The sequence below is a fragment of the Arxiozyma heterogenica genome, assembly GCF_036370985.1.
Source record: "Arxiozyma heterogenica strain weizmannii chromosome Unknown scaffold_9, whole genome shotgun sequence".
NCBI lineage: Eukaryota > Fungi > Ascomycota > Saccharomycetes > Saccharomycetales > Saccharomycetaceae > Arxiozyma > Arxiozyma heterogenica.
The window spans coordinates 668,481-686,329 of NW_027042662.1; the positions used below are offsets into that span (position 1 = coordinate 668,481).

Genomic DNA, 17,849 nt, shown 5'->3' on the forward strand with positions numbered 1-17,849 from the left:
TATATATATATATAAATATATTGTGAGAAATTTTATTTAATTATCTTACTTTTAGTATGAATTCTGTGTAATCACCTCTATAAATCTGAGTGTACTAGTAGCGACAATAATGTGTTTTCCCCTGGTGTTATTATTATAAATGACAACTTCTTGCTCTTTTTTTATTCTACTTTGTTTTATGTCACTTACAAGTAGACAGGATAAAAAAAAAAGTAATGCTATTTGTTGTAAACTTTGTCTAGTTCTGGGTAAAAAATATTGCAGTTTATCAAAGCTTTTCAAGAACATACTTCTTAAAAAATCAAACCAATAGAATATCCTTTTCTATATTTAAGTGTTTCAGATACATATTTGCATATATAAATAAACAAAGCACATATATTTTAAGGAACAGAGAAATATATATATATATTTATTTAACGCGTACTGTGAAATTAACGTGTAACTTTATTTCTTCAAGACTCATAGAAAAAAAACTTTTCTTTTTTACATAAATTGCAAAAACCCTGATTGTCCTATTCTTCACATTGGAAAAGTTAGAGATTATTTTGTTTAAACCTATCTTTATTGAAAAAAACTAAGGGGTACAAAGAGAATTTTGAATTTATGTACAAAAAACGGCAAGGGCAATTATACAAATAATCAAATATTGATAAATTAAGTACAACAAGACTGAAAAATTAAAATATTATTATTTCATGACAAACTTATCTATAAAGGTGTTTTAGATATTTTCTGTTTTGCTTCTATCCACAATTTTATCAAACTAATAATACTTGAACATAATGATAAACCACTATAAGTTCCTAAGGACACCCTTAGTTTAAACAAATCTGTTGAATTAGCTAATGCATCGAATAATAATCTTAATATATTTAATTTTAATATACGCTGCTTCTTTAAATTAACAATCAAATTTTTATCTAAAACATCTAAACATGAGTGATAAAGAGTCATATCTCCGTCTGGACTAAACTGATTGGGATATAAATTATTATTAACCTCCCTAATATTTTTTTCTATACGATACTCTAACGACTGTCTTCTAAGTCTTTGCAATTCAGTTATGTTATCTTTTAAATTCAAAAATATATCCAGTTGCCATGAATATATTTCTTGTCTTGATATAATTTTTTCCAATTTTGCATGTTTCCAGATCCGAAGTCTGTTTAATAACATAACTTCATCGCATACGCTGAAATAAATATTAAACAATTCCTTAAATAATGATTCTTTAAAGATCAGTATCAACAAATTGAACGGTTTCCTTTTCCAATTATCACTGTCATTACTAAAATTTTTATCACTATATAGTAAAGACCTCCATTTTTGAATAAATTTAATTATTAAAAATGGACTATTACCAAATCTCAGAATGTATCGGTATGTAGTTAGTTGAATACTTACGAACATTAATCTATTAACTAAATTCTTGACCATTACAGATGTTATTTGATGAATCCATTTATTCTTTACAATTATACTGGACTTAGTAGACAATAGATACCGTAATAAATCTAAAAAATATTTTAAAGTTTTAGCTAGTTTATCTTTACCATTTAATGTATTGATTAAATGTTGTAACACATCAATTTTATCAATTCTGGATATTTTATTCATAGCACTTCCGTCTTGATTTGTTATAGTAGAATCTGAATTGTTGTTTTGATCAACTGTATCATCATTGTTATTGATATCGTTATTATACCCGGTAATATTCGATCGACCGTGACTAAAGCTATTGAAATTTGAATCAATACGTGTTCCATTTGGTATAAAGGTACTTACACCATTGAAAAATGTGGATCCAAAATCATCATTACCGGTGTAATTCATACCATACTACAGCAAAAATAACAACGATTATATATGAAGGCGAAGATGTGAAAACTTATATAATCTTAGTAATCTCTTTCCCTTTTTTTTTTGTTTTTTTGTATCGACCTTACTTATATTAAAGGAAAATCGTCACCACAGGTATTAATAACATATTAGTAACGGTATTATTCGTTACTTCAATAGAAAGTATATAGTATAGTAGTAAACATTTTAGTCTTTTTATAACTTCCTTTTTTTCCAAAAAGAAAAAAGTAAAAAAAAAATACAGAAATGCTGAAAGAATAAAACTATCCAAAGAATTCAGTAAAAATCTGAGTTAACAAATATTTGCCAAGGAACAAGAATAAGAGATATTATATCGAGGGAATACGCCAATTTTATTACATTTTTGACATAATGATTGTTGGACAACAAAAAAATGAAAAAAGTAGCTAGAATCATAAAACAATTTGTCTACAGTTATTATGATATATAACCTTATATATTTTAGTTTCTACAGTTAGAAGAGAACAAAAGTCCATTGTCTATTTCCATAAACCAAGTATACCAGCCAAATTAAAGCAACAACCAATACTAAGACTTATGTATGCTAACACATTTATTAAATAGGAAAGTGGAGTAATATTTTAAGGACAACATAATTAATATATTGAAATAAAAAGCATATTTATAGTATTGTAATACTGATATTACGTTGTTTGGAATCACTTCCTAGTATGATGGTAAAATTCGCAAGAAGAAAATTTTTATTAAAGTAGAAATTAAAACAATTCATTTGTAGAAGAATATGTCTATAATTTCTTTATGATCATACATAATATTTCTTGATTAAAAACATCGAAGAAAATCATTAATATACATTCTATGACAATCAAAATTGACAAATATTCAACACAACTAAAGGGTTTGATAGCTCTTAAATAAGAAGTACTAATTCTCCGTTCAAGTACTTATATTGTACTTGCAAAAGTAAGTAGTTTCTAGTTTCTAGTTAAATTCTTTACAAGTTCCAGTTAAGCACCAAAATAGAGATAATAATTATATATAAACTCTCACAAATTATACAATCATTGTTTCTAACTAGTAAATAAAATATATAATTTTTAACATATTCTTATTACTATGGATATTTGACTACGTATTTTAGTAAATTACTAAATTTTACTAAAATTGATAATTCTGTCAGTTGACTTCCGCTTTATAAAATTATTTTTTCTATGAGATCTATAAGTTATAGAGAGAATGATCTGAGAACCTTTTTAAGCTGGATATATATAAAAATCTCAGTTGAATTCTAGAGGACCCTTCTGTGGAATGTTACTGAGGTTTTTTTAGAATCTTAATACTATTTCTCAACCTTTAATTGTCTAATATTTTCCACAAAAATATTATCAACAATTTTGAAAAGATGATTACTGAATAGAGTAGTACCAAATAAGTAAATATAACCGTACTCGGATGTAATTCAATTAGTATGTTTAGTTAGATATTTCTAACAATCAAAAAATAACAAATACTTCACTAAAGCGTGCTCTCAAAACAATAATACGTTTTACTTTTGGAATTGTCAAAATACAAATATCCAAAGACAAAGGGCATTACATTTAATCTAATTCTTTGTATTTGGTCTTAATTATATTTTTTTTACATCTATCTTAAATAATTATAATAAAAAGGTTTTCATATAGAAACCCTTCATTGAAAAAGGATTTGTTTGGCTTTCTAGTCTTAACTTAGACCTGAGGTTCATATCACAGAATGAAACAAACTCCGTATAATTTCAATATACTAACTAGATCCAAAAATACTGAAAAAGAGTAAAAAAAATCAGTGGTATGATTAAAAATCACCAACTTAATAATTAGAGTAGATAGCCAATAGATAAATAATGCTATATTCCATTTTTTATTTGTTTATCTATAATATTGTCTCTTAATTTCCACAGTTATAACTCAAGATACCATTATAAGTTGCAATATGCCACACAGAACTTTTCCCTTAACAATAATATGTTATAAAAAATATAATTAACTATTTTTTTATATATTTACGAACTTTATGTAGTTCTGTGTTTCTATTTAACTATACTTCTTATAATCAATACCGTACGTATCTTACAAAAAAGGGTAACAAAAAATACATTTATTGTATTTTATATTCCAAAAGACTATATGTCTCGAAGTGAATCCTCCTAGTAGACTACATATAATAGATGAAAACCCTATTACGAAAGATACAGAGAGAATTTCTACTTTATATCTATCCAAATGAAGTATTATTGTGATTTCAATAAGATTAACTGTTATCAGAAACACATAACCTCAGGGTTATTACACAATAAAATTCTAATAACAAAAAGAATCAAAAATAGCGTCGCCTGGTTTCGATCCAGGGACATCAGGGTTATGAGCCCTGCGCGCTTCCACTGCGCCACGACGCTGAAAACAACGCCCTCTGTTATAGTTTGGACTTAGGACCAATTTTTTTTAACAGTACTATTGAACGAATAGTAAGGGCAATAACAAATATATAAGAACGTTATATATATCTAGGAGAATTAAACGATTATTGCTTCTTTTTTGTATTATACAATGTGCTACATATTTTTATAAATCAACCAAACATATAAATTTAGATACCAAGATACTGGTCCTTTATATATGAACTATGGGTTGATAGTTTCTTATTTGAGGTTCCGTAACGACTGTCACCGTAGATACATTTCTCCTTAATTAGCTATTTAATGTTTCATGAATGTTTCATTTTGTTACATAGTATTCAACAATCACATGGGATTTATCAACAAACCCTAAGTCCTATAAATCCAAACTAGAACTTTTCTTGACAATCATCACAAAACCCTAACAATATTTTTATAATCATAATATCAAGGTTGATCTACAACACCCTCCTGCTGTAGAATAGAATAATAACAATTACCATGATTAAAGAATTGGGGTGTAGTTACTAATTCACTAATGTACCTGAATTAGTTTAATAAATTTTAGGGTTTGAATCAGTCAAGTCATTAATGTAGTAATCTGAATAATCGATCGAGCTCCAGAAAACATATAAAAGGACAACGTTTTCTGGAGATAAAAGATCATCTTCCATAACCGTTTCTTGTAAATAATTTATATATTATATATGAACAAAATGAGAACAACAAGCAAGTAACAAGTTAAGTAACTTTGAATAAATATATTAGCTCGATATAAGTCGCTCAATATATAAGACCGTTTTAGTAATTATATTATCGCCTATAATTGATTACTGTCTCGATTATTTGAATGACTATTAATATTATTTGCGCTTCCCTGGAATACACAAAGAATTTTATCATACCATACTACAGCAGAAACTGTTGTGGAATAGAATAGTTATAACCATCAAGATTACATAAGATCCTGAATGAATCTAGAACCAATTAGTGTATTAATAAGCCATACATGTGCTACAACATTAGATGCTGCATAATAAAAAGATTGGATTACATAAGATCTTGGCAAATCTAGAATTTACCTATTGTTTTATTAAGTCCCACGTGTATTACTAATCACCATGATTAGAGAATTGGGATGCAGTTCTAATCCAGTAGTGCACCTAAATTAATATGATAAATTTTAGGGTTTGAATCAGTCAAGTCATTAATGTAGTAATCTGAATAATCGATCGAGCTCCAGAAAACATATAAAAGGACAACGTTTTCAGGAGATAAAAGATCATCTTCCATAATCGTTTCTTGTAAATAATTTATATATTATGTATAAACAAAATAGAACGAAGCAAGTAACAAGTTAAGTAACTTCGAATAAGTACATTAGCTCGATATAAGCCGCTTAATATATAAGACCGTTTTAGTAATTATACTATCGACTATAGTTGATTACTGTCTCAATTATTTGAATTACTATTAATATTATTTGCGCTTCCCTGGAATACACAAAGAACTTCACCATACCATACTACAACAGAAACAGCGATTGGGAGCTTTTATGGCCAAGTTGGTAAGGCGCCACACTAGTAATGTGGAGATCATCGGTTCGAATCCGATTGGAAGCATTGCAATCTTTTTTGATTGTAATAACCCTATGGTTATGTGTGTCCGATAACAATTAAACTTGTTGGAATAACAACAATATTTCACTTGGATAGATATAAGATATAGACTCTTTCTATATCTCTCGATGTAGTATTCCTATATATCTATATATCTATATCCCTAATCTAAGATAACCTAATAGTATACACTTATATACTATATATCTAAACTTACGTAATCCTTAGTTCCTTGACCTTATTCTCGTTCATTGTTGTTCGTTCTTGGTTGCTCTCTTGTACTTATGTTGGTTACTCCTGCTTTTATCTATGTTTGTAAAATTTTGCAAAAAGGAAAATTTAGAAAAATATTGTCAACCCTCATTTTTCTGAACAAAACCCTAAACAGTAATATCAGGGATATTACAGGTAATAGATGAAAGCCTATTATGAGAAATATACTCTTCTAAACATTAAAAGTAGATAAATATTGCTTGATTAGCTCTCTATATATGATATATAAATTATACTCAACACAAGGAGTAAACTAATATACACAGATATACAGATAAACAAGAAAAACAAAAACGTCATCGTCCATTAAAGAGTACACAAAATCGTTTATAGTGACATCAGGATTTTATATGTCACAAAAACTTAAACAAACCCTAATTGTTGAAAATTTGAAGAAACTATGAAAATTATATATAGACAGAAGAGAAGGAGAGAAGCACCCAAGAGGAGTAAGCAGGATAGTTAAGAGTATAATATATGTTATATGAATAAGATCAGTTTCGTTATAATTGAACATTATATCTTGTAACGCTCAAAAATATAATTTCTAGAAATGCTATATCACACAAAAATAAAATTCTGTTGCTTTTCTTTAAAAAATGTAAACATCCACTTTTATTGTTTATCAACACCACCTTCAAGTGTTTGCTATAACCACGCTACTAAATTCCTATGGCCTTGTGATCTAGACTTGTTGATGATATTTGTGGATATAAACTTGTCAGTAAACAAAAATCATAGTAGAGATGACTTAATAATTCTTTTCTATTTTAAGATATAAACTATAGATAAGCTACCTGTTATTAAGAAAAGTTGCAAATAAAATTAGACCTTGTAAACTGAGTCAAGTTCTCAAGTAGCGATCTAGTGAAAGATTAGAAGCAGAACGATTGTTTCGCCAGGATATAAGGACAAATTTGGCGGGAACTTCTTTTCCAATTTATGTTAAATTTAATTTGTACCACGTGATCAAATTTCCGGGTAAATTTCACCATTCGTTTTTTTTTTTTTACTAATCACCAAAATGTAGCCAGGACGTAGTTATAAACTATTCGATACTCGAAATAATGTTAACATAAAACTTGTAGTTGCATTCAGAAACAAAATAAAGTAAAATAGAACAATACAACGCAAACAAACAAACAAACTACTAATTGGTAGCTTAGCCTCAAAATACTGAATCAATCTTCATCAAATTTGGTTCAATGATTATTAACAGACTTCTTTTTATTCTAAGTATTCTTTGTGCCTGTTTTAGAAGAATTAATGCCCTTAGCTTGACGGGTAACAAAACATTGATTATCTATGATAGTGACTCTATTGAAAAACTATATGGTACTGATAATTCAAGTGTCCATATGAATAAAGGAGTAACTTCAATGAATGACGATGAAAATGAATTATTTAAAAATAACTTTAAGAAATTTATGTTACTTCTAGAATCGAACGGATACAATTATACATTATATGATATTCAAAGCTCAAATAATAGGAATAGTAACGATATTCAATTGACTAAAGTGGACAATTCATTATATGATAACGTTATCATTTTTCCTATTTTGAAAGCATCTTTGAAGAAAGGTTCTTCTGCATCCGAAAATAAATCCATATTATCCTCAAAGAATTTATTATCCTTTTTCAATAATTATAATGGAAATTTGATGATTATTACATCTCCTCATATAAACAATGCAGATTCCCTTATAAATTTATTAAATGAATTTGGTATATTTCCTTCACCAAAGAATCAAATCGTAAAAGATTTATTCCAGAACAAAGATACATTATTGGTTTCATCATCAAACCTATTAAACAAATATGTTTATAGCGTAGATAATGATACGGTATACTTCAATCTAGGAGAATCATCTGTAGCCAGATTAGACAACCGAGAACAACTAGTTCCTATTCTTAAATCTTCAAAGACATCATTTATAGACACAACCCAAGACAAAAACTTTGAACCTTGGGTTACTGGTTCTCAAGGCTACCTAATAACCGGTTTCCAAGGTGTTAATAACAATGCTAGGCTAGTTTGGGTTGGATCAACTAATTTAATAGATGAATCTGCCCATGACATTAACAAGAATTTGGTTGAAAATTTAGTAAATTGGAATTTTAATGCTAAGTCAGTTATTAAAACTTTAAAATCAAGACATTATCATGCTAACACAAAATTAACTTATGATGAATTAAACTACAAAATCAACGATGTAATTAGATACGAAATTGATATCACTGAATGGGATGGTTCTCAATGGATCCCATTCACTGCTGAAGATATTCAATTTGAATTGAGACAAGTGGATCCTTATTATCGTATCAATCTAACTCGTATCTTAGATAATGAAACTAATAATAACACGTTTGCTAGATATACTACAAATAATTTTAAATTACCAAACCGTCATGGGATGTTTAAATTTCTCACTGAATATAAAAGAAACGGATTATCTACCATTAAAGACGAGGATATCAAAGCTATTAGACATCTTGCATATGATGAATATCCAAGATCTTGGGAAATTACCAATTCTTGGGTTTACTTAACCGCAAATATTGTTGTTATTTCTTTATTTATCACATTTGTCATCTTATTTTTGACCAATACAAATGTCACCACAGTGAAAAAGAACAACTAATATCCTGTGTATTAAAAATGCGTTAATAGATTTAAAATAAAAAAGTAGAGGATCTTCAGGCATTTATTGATTACATACACACACACAAATATATACATATATATAATGTAGATTTAAACATGCATATATTTTGATATATACGTAGGACCAAAAAAAGCAACTACACTTATTGTTTAACAACTTGAATTTTATTATCCTTCTTCCACTTTTCGAATTCACTAGCCACTCTCACCAGCTCTTCCTTCATTTTATTAATTGTGTCTTCTAAATTCTTTCTTTTGGTTTCTAAAATTGGTCTTGTTGTTTCAACATCACTCTCTACTAGAGCACCACCAACCATTCTATAACATTTTCTTTTGTCATCAGTAGCTTCTAAAGTCTTAAGTACAATATCATGTTCATCTTTATCGTGTCCAAGTTGGATAATTTTAGTTTGAAGTGTTTCTAATGTTTGTTTATACTCATCATATTGTAATTGAAAACCTATACTATATATTCACACACCACACATATCACTAAATTTGGTATAATTAAACTAATAGGAATGTAACAGTTTATGATAAGAATTCAACGTCGTTAGTAACATAGTCTCAACCAAAAAATAAAACAAACAATATATTTATATCAATGTATAAATATATGAAAAAGAATTACTTAATCCACATAAAAGTAACATACTGTTATTAACGTTAACATTAATAGGTCTATCAGTTTGGGACATTTTTCAATAAACTCTTTCTCTTTGTATATATTTTATTGATATATATCTTGATCTTAAAAGTTCTTGCTGGTTTATTCTTTACTCATAATGAATATCTTTTGTTTTTATTATTAGTTTACCAATAAATCCATCCTTTCTTAGCTCGTGTTATGATATTTTTTTAGATGTTTTTATTCTATAATGGCAATATTGATAAAAAAAAAAAAGAAGGACCATGCCAAACATGAACATGAAACTTATTAAATGGTTAAAATTGCTTAGGTGTTATTAGATAACATCGCAAACTAAATATATAATAAGAACAAAAATAAGTTCATAATTCTTATACATCTAATTAAATGTACAAATAGATAATTATTTTGCTTTGTTTGCATCTTTTTTACTAAAGTTTTCTTGCTTATTCTTTACTTTTCTATCACCAAGAGAATAAAGAAATGCCCCAAAGAATACAATAATAATTCCAGTATATGAGGTCTTGGATAATCTATTATTAAAGAATATCACACTTAATAACAAACTCACAAATTTTCGCACCAACAACATAACTGACAACGTTAAAGCACTTGTATGGCTAGCAAGGATGTTAACTCCAGTAATACATATACTCTGTGTAACTAAATTAGTAATTAGAACAAGCACATTATATGGAATATAAAAGTGTTTATTCCATATAGGAATTGTAAATAAATTATATCTTGGTGCTGAAGATATGATCAAAGCCTTTGCAGTATTTAGCAATTTGCTGTAATTCGATATAATAAATAGTGGAAGTGATAACAAATGACAGTAAAACATGTTTTCTTCCCAGTGTTTACCATATTTCATATATATTCTTTCGTCATATGCAGAGAGTAAAGAAGACATCATTGAAGATATGAATAGAATCATCATTCCCTTAAGAAATAGTGTATCTTTTACGACTATCATATTTGTTGGATTCAATTGGTATAGATCTTCCAATTTAAAGTCATGGTTTCTATATAAAGATGCAAGAAAGGCCCCAAAAGTTAAAAAAATTGTTGACCCAACTTGTATCTTAGAATATCTCCTTCCATTGAGCAGATAACATGTTAGCATAGTTAAAACTGTACTGAAACAACGAAAAGTTATATGAATCGGTACTGTAATGCCATAATTGAATACCATGTTGTTGCCTACAGAACTGAAAAAAAATAGTAATACAGATACAAAGTAAATTCTTAAAGGTACGTGTAATGGTTTAAATTTTGGTACAAATAGCCTACTTCCGTTATTCTTTTTTTTAAACGAAACAAAATGTGGTAATCTAAGTACTGCTATGAAAGAAAATTGACAAAATGTTACGAAATTTCCAATATTAAGGTCGACTTCATTCACATTTATTAGTTTATGATTGGTTAATGTCTCTAATGTTGCCACATTACTACAGCAACCTCCAAAAATTGTTAATACAGCAGTTGTTATAGAGGTGGATGCCATTGTGTCGTCATTAACTGTCAAACCACTATGTTATATATTTATATACGTATGATATAACTTCCTCTATGTTTTTACGTGGTCCTATATTTTTCCTTGGGAGTAGTTGCTACTGATTAGTCAAATGTTGTTTTTTAATATCTCTAAAGTTTCTAAAAGACTAGGTCATATTATGATAAATTGATAAAATTTTGTTTTCTTTAATTAGTTTAAAAATCAAAGTGAAATAGAACAACATCATTCAGAATGAGAGGTAAATAATGTTAGGGATTATTTTGAAAGGTAATATACAAACAGAAGCTATCATAGGCCAAAGAGTCATGACTGATAGTGATTTCAAACCTATTCAGGGTAGTAATGCACTTTATTCTTTAAAAAAGGAAATTATAATACCGAAATATACCACAACAACCTATAACTCTATCTTTCAGCAGGTAAAGAATGAATTGAAACAAGTTGAAACTGATATAGTACATATCTTTAATACTATTTCAACTGATATACATTGTGAAATGAAACAAGAGGAATTATTAGATTTGAAGTTAAAAAGTACATTGAAGCATTTAAAACATTCATATAAAAGGATATCGAAATTAAGGATCAAAAGTTCAAAATACCATTTACAAAATGATACCTGTATATTTTCTAAGCATTTATACCATATGGAAAGTAGTATTTCTAAATTAGAAAAAGAGTTAAAAAACCTACAAGAAGTATCTAACAGCATTATAAACAACATCATAATCATCAACGATAATTTCATTAAACAAAACAATATGCCAATGGTAACTTTAAAAAATTATACAGAATCCCAATACCCAATACTATTTAAATTAATCAAGCAAAAAAACCCTAAGATAATAACACAACAGACAAAAACTCAGTTTCATAATTATAATTATATGAATTTTGAATTAGGCAGTGAAGAGAATTCTTTACATGGTCAAACTGAAAGCGCCAATGCTGAAATATCTTCTTCAAATAATCCAAAAGGATATGTAAATCTACACAAGAATAACACAACAAATACTCCAAAGTTTGTTACTGATAAAGGTAGTATATCTAATCCTTATTTTAATGCAACAAACTCTAAACTTATACCGCCTTTTTTAAAGATAAGGCCACATCCATCGACCTATACAACGTTGCAAAATATACATGGCGATTATAGCGATAAGAGTAACAAATATTGTGAAAATTCATCTGATATTTGATAAAGGGCTAGTCATGTTTGTTACTTGCATACAAATATTTAAATCAGAAAAATAGCAACTGAAAATCATATATTAACCTATTAAACCTTAGTTTAAATGAGAAGATTATGGTGACCGCTTATTATAAAATATATCTATAATTCATATTTTTATATAGCCTATGACATACTGATTATTTCTTCTTTCTTTTGTTAATTTTTAGCGCTATAATGTTGAATAGTATCAAGATAACTTCGAAAATTAAATATAAAAACATATTAGTTATTTTCAGTGAGATTATCAAGTGAAGGACTATTTTGCATGATTAACTTAGTGTTATTAAGCTTATCTATTATTTCGTTAGTTTCAACCAAACGAGATGGACAGTTTTGTTGCAAAATTTTTGCTATGATTTTTTTATATATTGTATAAAGAGAAGAATTTGCATATAATTCCACTAGGCTTAGTTCTTGTTCATTTTGGTTCTCAATCATTTCTACAAAATTTGGATCAATAGGAATATTACCTAAGTATGGTACATTAAATTGTTCGGCCAATATCTTACCACCTCCACTAGAAAAAATGTTTGTACATTCTTCACAGTATGGGCACAAAAATCCAGACATGTTTTCAATAATACCTAAAATGAAAAGATTAACTTTTTTACAAAAATTTAATTCCTTTTTTACATCAGCAGTAGCTACACTCTGTGGAGTTGTCACAATTATTGCTCCGTCTGGTTCACAGAATCTTAGCTGTTCAGCGATAGAAATGTGTTCATCAGACGTTCCAGGTGGTGTATCTATTAATAAATAATCCAAATCCCCCCATACTACATCTCTAATGAATTGTTTAATCATGGCAGTCTTTTTAGGACCTCTCCAGACTACACTGTTTCCTCTATCGCCAATTAAAAAACCTAAAGATACCACACTTAAGGATCCATTTCCATTAGTCTTTACCTTGACAGGCATCCATCCTTCTGATGTCTGATATATTGATTTATCTTCTAATCCGAACATACGTGGTATTGAAGGTCCTGTTAAATCGATATCTAATACGCCAACTTTATAGCCCATTTGACAGAGTGTTAGAGCAGTTTGTGTTGTGATTGAACTTTTTCCAACACCTCCTTTTCCAGAAAGAATTAAAATAATATGTTCGACATTTGCCAATGATGGTGCTGGACCTAGGTCCTCTTGAGATGACATTTGTAGTGTAATGTTGTGATTGATTCAGCAGCAATAGTGCTTATAGAATGTTAGGAAGATGTTCCTCTTTGTATAAGCTCTAAAGAAGAAAAGTAATGAATAAACTAATTTGTACAAATGCATTTAATTGAAAGATTTCGATTACTGATACAATTAAGAAATATGAATATAAAGCTATTTTGATTCTTGTCTTTTTCACCTTTTTTTAATACCACGTTAAAATTTCACAGATTTGAAAATAAAAAAAACTAGAGCCATTAAAGAAAAAATAGGAAATCTAATGATCTCTTTACAAAGAAACATTGATATATTAAAATATTAGAAAGTGTAAGTAGTTCCAAACAACGGTATATATATAATGCCTCTATATGGTGAAATGGTACTATAAACAAAGTTTTTATATAAACGAAATTTCACAACTAATCTGACCTATTTTCTTTTTGTTTTTTTACCTTTTTCATCTTAGAAAAATGGTATAAAGCCAGCTACTTGTAATATAATCACATCTCAATTTCACATTATCTTTTTTTTACTTTTAATAGATTTTTATGTGTTTGTTGTAACAAAATATATCAAGCAAAGTGATGTTATTTATTTATAGTAGCATTATTTTTTATATGTGAAAGTAGGGAAAAAGTATGACTTGCGAACACTATTATCAGCTATATTGTTTGTATAACCGCAAAGATAAGCAATGTTATATTACAGATAATTTGGTCAATATTCGCAAAGCATTTTTTTTTTTCATACTTCAGTTTGGATTATTGGAATATATTTTTTGTAATAGATCCAAGTTAAATGTAAAAAATTACAAAGAACTGCTGTGTTTTTGCCTTAACATAGACTTAAAAACAGGTATTCTTGTCTTACCTGTCCATTTTTTTTTGTTTTTTGGTTAGACTTGTGTCTATTTTTTTTGAATATGGAATAATCATTGTTATTTATATATTATGCCTCATGAACTTTCTTATATGTTAATTTTATATTTTATATTTTAGATATTTTTAATGAGACTTTCACTTCTACCTAATTAAAAATATAGAGTTAAGTAAAAAATTTTTCTACATTGGCTCTTCTTATACCACAATAGAATCACATTTTAGTTACACTCAACAAAAATATTTTAAAATTGCTAGAAAAAATACTAAATAGAATACATTTCTATGCGACAATCACTATTTAATTCAAGAATATAAATATTTTACATAGAATAAGTATATATTTGTACAAATTTGTAGAAAAAATTTTTGTAAAAGAAAATAATAAATATACAATCATATTCTATATGACATTGAATTAATACCCATTAATGATGATGTAAGTAAAATGATAAAGACAGTTTTATATGAAGATTTTATGATGACAATATTTCTTGGTATTTAGTGACACGAAAAATGAATATAATAATAATACAAACATTCTAATGAAAAAATTGTGTAGAGTAAGGATGATTCAGTATATTTTCTAAAAAAAAAAAAAACAAGGTGTAGTAGTGAATTTTAATTCATTCTTACATTTTTGAGTGTGGAAATGCATAGTCAAAAAACCATTTTTTTTTAAACAGTATAATATGAGTATTGCCTACTCTAGCTTTTTTGTAGAAAATATAATATGCATGGAAAGTTGGTAACATGATATAGTCTGACATAAATTAAGATAATACATTTTATCTCTTCATTTGACACCGATGATATTGCTAAAGTTTTCTTAATTATTATTGATTAGAATGTTATTTAATTGGTAGAATTTTGTGTGCCAGGATATGTATATGTGTTGGATGTATATTTTGTTGGACTATCGAAACTATTATTATTAGTGTCTTCGGTTTTGATACTATTCAAGTCAGATGAGATATTCATTTGTTGGTTGGCCAATGAGGGCCCAATTTGGATATTGCCTCTGGGTATTTCAAAATAGTTTGTTGTACTTCCATTGTTATATTGCCCAAAATACGATAGAGTATTTGGATTATTTGAAATATTCTTGTTTTGAATACTGACAGGTGTTGGAACCATATTTCCCAAAGAACACTCAACTACTCTAGTAGTATTATTTGATGTGATAAATGAATGGGTTGCGGATTGTATTGGGTATGAAACAGAATTATTCAAATAATTTATATTATGATTCCCTGTATTATTACTTGTCACAGCTGCATTATTATTTGCAATGCTGGATATTTGATTATTTGTACCTGGCGAAATAGTTACTGGATATAAGGTATATGTTGCATTGGTACGAATAGTCGGAATAATATTATTTACATTGTTGGAAGAAGTACTGTTACCCTGAAAAGTATTCATATTTAGGTAACCAGTATCAGAAGAAGAAATCAAACCAGGAGCAATCGGATGTATTATCTGATTTTGTGAAGCTATTCCGTTATTTATATTAGAATCACCAATGGAATAACCGTTTCCATTTGTTGCACCTTGATAATAATAATATCCATAAGGATTATTATGATTTTGATGCGGGTTTAAGTGGGACACAGAGGCTCCAGGAAAACCAGTGTTCACATCTACACTATTAAACATACCGTTTTGAATGTTACCATTTTCAGCATTCATATAAAACATGTTGTTTGAGATAGATTGAGATTGATTAATATAATAAGGACCATGTTTTACTGCGTATCCATTTGGAGGCATAGTATTAGGAAATCCCGTTGCATCATTATTGAGATTCATATTGTTTTTAGGATTAAATTTATCATTACTATTGTCTCCAAAAGAAGAACTTATAACAGGTATCATATTATTGAAGGTGGATGAATTTTGTGAATTAGGGGTGCCGTCTCCGATATTATTTCCAAAATTTACATCTATACTATCATTATGCTTGTCCATATTTGTTGAGGAAGAACTTGGTTGAATGATGCTAGTTGTTCCTGTTGTAAGAATGTTAGAATAATGTGATGATTGATGAGTACCAATGTTTGATGTACTTTCTAAATCTTCACTAGAGACATCTTCTGGAGATGTAGAAACATTTTTTTCTTTAGTTATGACCTTTGGGTTTCCCAACTTTATATTTTCCATTGCTTGGATCAATTCCCTACTTAACTTGATATTTCTAAAAACTAATGAATCCTTTGGAGTTATTAATCTATTCTTTTTAACATCGTCAATGGTATAATATGAGACAACATGAAAGGTCTCTTGCTGTTTTAAATTTTCCCTTCTTAGACTAACAGATATTGTCTTTTTAATTAATCCTGTATATTTTGTTGAATGTAAGGATTTAAAAGGTACTTTTTTAGAAAGTTCAAAGTATTGATTATTATTTTTAGGATAGTCGATAATATTTTCACCATTAGAATCATCATTTGAATCAGAACTATTTTGATTACCAAGAGGCTCCAGGTAATTTAATTTCCTACGCATTACATTAACGTTAGTAGTCCTATAGAATATATTATTTCTGTCTTTATTTTCATTACCACCATTTCTATTATTTAACAAAGGCAGGAGTTTAATCCTTGATTTTGCTGGTATTTCCTTATTGTTTACGTCACTTACCTGTATGAAACTTTTCTTATTCTTAGGAGTCATACTCTTGTTATTAATATACTCGGATTTCTTTGGTAGATGTTTAAATTTATTTTTATTGAAAATAATGGCTTTGTTGATTTCTTTATAAACAAGGAATTTCCCAGCAATTCTTGAAGGAGACCAAGTAACGCCATCTGTCCATCTTTTGATACCAGATATTTCTTCTATAAATACAAAAATATTTCCAGATGTAATAAGATATGATCTTTCAATTTCATATGGTCTCCTAGGAATATGTCTTAACTTTCCATCCATAGTAGCCTGAATAATCAATAACGCATCCTTTTCATCTTCAATGTACCCTTTAAATGTGGGTTCGATATCCATTTGAAAGAAGGATAAATAATAACAAGTATGATAAGAATTTCAAAGATTAAGGTTTTATTATACCTTACAATTTATATGTTTTCACCACGTATTTCCCCTTTCCTTTTAACAGATGTTAAAACAAAGAGCACAAGTTTCAGATAAAAATAAACTTGCCTAAGAATAAGTAAGTGCAATAGCTATTTTTATTATTATTTTTATTATTTTTTATTATTGAAATACTAACTTAACAGAGACTAAATTAAGTAATAGATATAATAGGGGAGGTTCTTCTTTCTTCGTCTATTTTTCGTTTTTATTTCATAAATAACAGTATATGTCAACAATCTTCCTTTTATTTTCTTTATTTCTTTTGTAATATTAGTTTTGGTTTATCGATATGAAAGGAGTTCTGGATTACCTTAGATACAACAATATTATTTGTTGATCCCTTTTTGTGTTTTGATAATTTTCTTTTGTGGGAGTTTTTTTTTATATTTAAAGGATGTCAACAATGTAACAAAGACGAATGAAAATGATGTATATATTTATGGAGATATAAAATGACAATATTAAAGTTTCCAGTAGATTGA

General features: G+C 28.0%; 7 protein-coding genes and 2 non-coding genes across 9 annotated transcripts; 3 read left to right on the forward strand and 6 right to left on the reverse strand.

Moving 5' to 3' along the window:
* Positions 1-711: 711 nt before the first annotated feature.
* On the reverse strand, positions 712-1,836 carry PWA37_005306 (uncharacterized protein; the record flags this gene model as incomplete). Its single annotated transcript, XM_064861754.1, has 1 exon — positions 712-1,836. One exon carries the CDS (start codon positions 1,834-1,836, stop codon positions 712-714), a length of 1,125 nt encoding a protein of 374 aa, XP_064716709.1.
* A 2,371-nt stretch (positions 1,837-4,207) lies between these two features.
* On the reverse strand, positions 4,208-4,279 carry PWA37_005307. The gene has a single exon. It is a non-coding gene; the product is annotated as a tRNA-Met (tRNA).
* A 1,549-nt stretch (positions 4,280-5,828) lies between these two features.
* On the forward strand, positions 5,829-5,901 carry PWA37_005308. Its single transcript has one exon. It is a non-coding gene; the product is annotated as a tRNA-Thr (tRNA).
* Positions 5,902-7,376: 1,475 nt separating this feature from the next.
* On the forward strand, positions 7,377-8,816 carry WBP1 (dolichyl-diphosphooligosaccharide-protein glycotransferase; the record flags this gene model as incomplete). Its single annotated transcript, XM_064861755.1, has 1 exon — positions 7,377-8,816. One exon carries the CDS (start codon positions 7,377-7,379, stop codon positions 8,814-8,816), a length of 1,440 nt encoding a protein of 479 aa, XP_064716710.1.
* A 166-nt stretch (positions 8,817-8,982) lies between these two features.
* Positions 8,983-9,537, reverse strand: GIM4 (tubulin-binding prefolding complex subunit GIM4; the record flags this gene model as incomplete). The annotated part of the gene is made up of 2 exons (XM_064861756.1): positions 8,983-9,260; positions 9,495-9,537. 2 exons carry the CDS (start codon positions 9,535-9,537, stop codon positions 8,983-8,985), a joined length of 321 nt encoding a protein of 106 aa, XP_064716711.1.
* Positions 9,538-9,891: 354 nt separating this feature from the next.
* On the reverse strand, positions 9,892-10,995 carry YEA4 (Yea4p; the record flags this gene model as incomplete). Its single annotated transcript, XM_064861757.1, has 1 exon — positions 9,892-10,995. One exon carries the CDS (start codon positions 10,993-10,995, stop codon positions 9,892-9,894), a length of 1,104 nt encoding a protein of 367 aa, XP_064716712.1.
* A 257-nt stretch (positions 10,996-11,252) lies between these two features.
* VAB2 (Vab2p) lies at positions 11,253-12,206 on the forward strand (the record flags this gene model as incomplete). The annotated part of the gene is made up of 1 exon (XM_064861758.1): positions 11,253-12,206. One exon carries the CDS (start codon positions 11,253-11,255, stop codon positions 12,204-12,206), a length of 954 nt encoding a protein of 317 aa, XP_064716713.1.
* Positions 12,207-12,463: 257 nt separating this feature from the next.
* CFD1 (iron-sulfur cluster assembly protein CFD1) lies at positions 12,464-13,396 on the reverse strand (the record flags this gene model as incomplete). The annotated part of the gene is made up of 1 exon (XM_064861759.1): positions 12,464-13,396. The coding sequence occupies one exon, from the start codon at positions 13,394-13,396 to the stop codon at positions 12,464-12,466; it is 933 nt and encodes a 310-aa protein (XP_064716714.1).
* A 1,733-nt stretch (positions 13,397-15,129) lies between these two features.
* Positions 15,130-17,277, reverse strand: MIT1 (Mit1p; the record flags this gene model as incomplete). Its single annotated transcript, XM_064861760.1, has 1 exon — positions 15,130-17,277. One exon carries the CDS (start codon positions 17,275-17,277, stop codon positions 15,130-15,132), a length of 2,148 nt encoding a protein of 715 aa, XP_064716715.1.
* Positions 17,278-17,849: the final 572 nt, after the last annotated feature.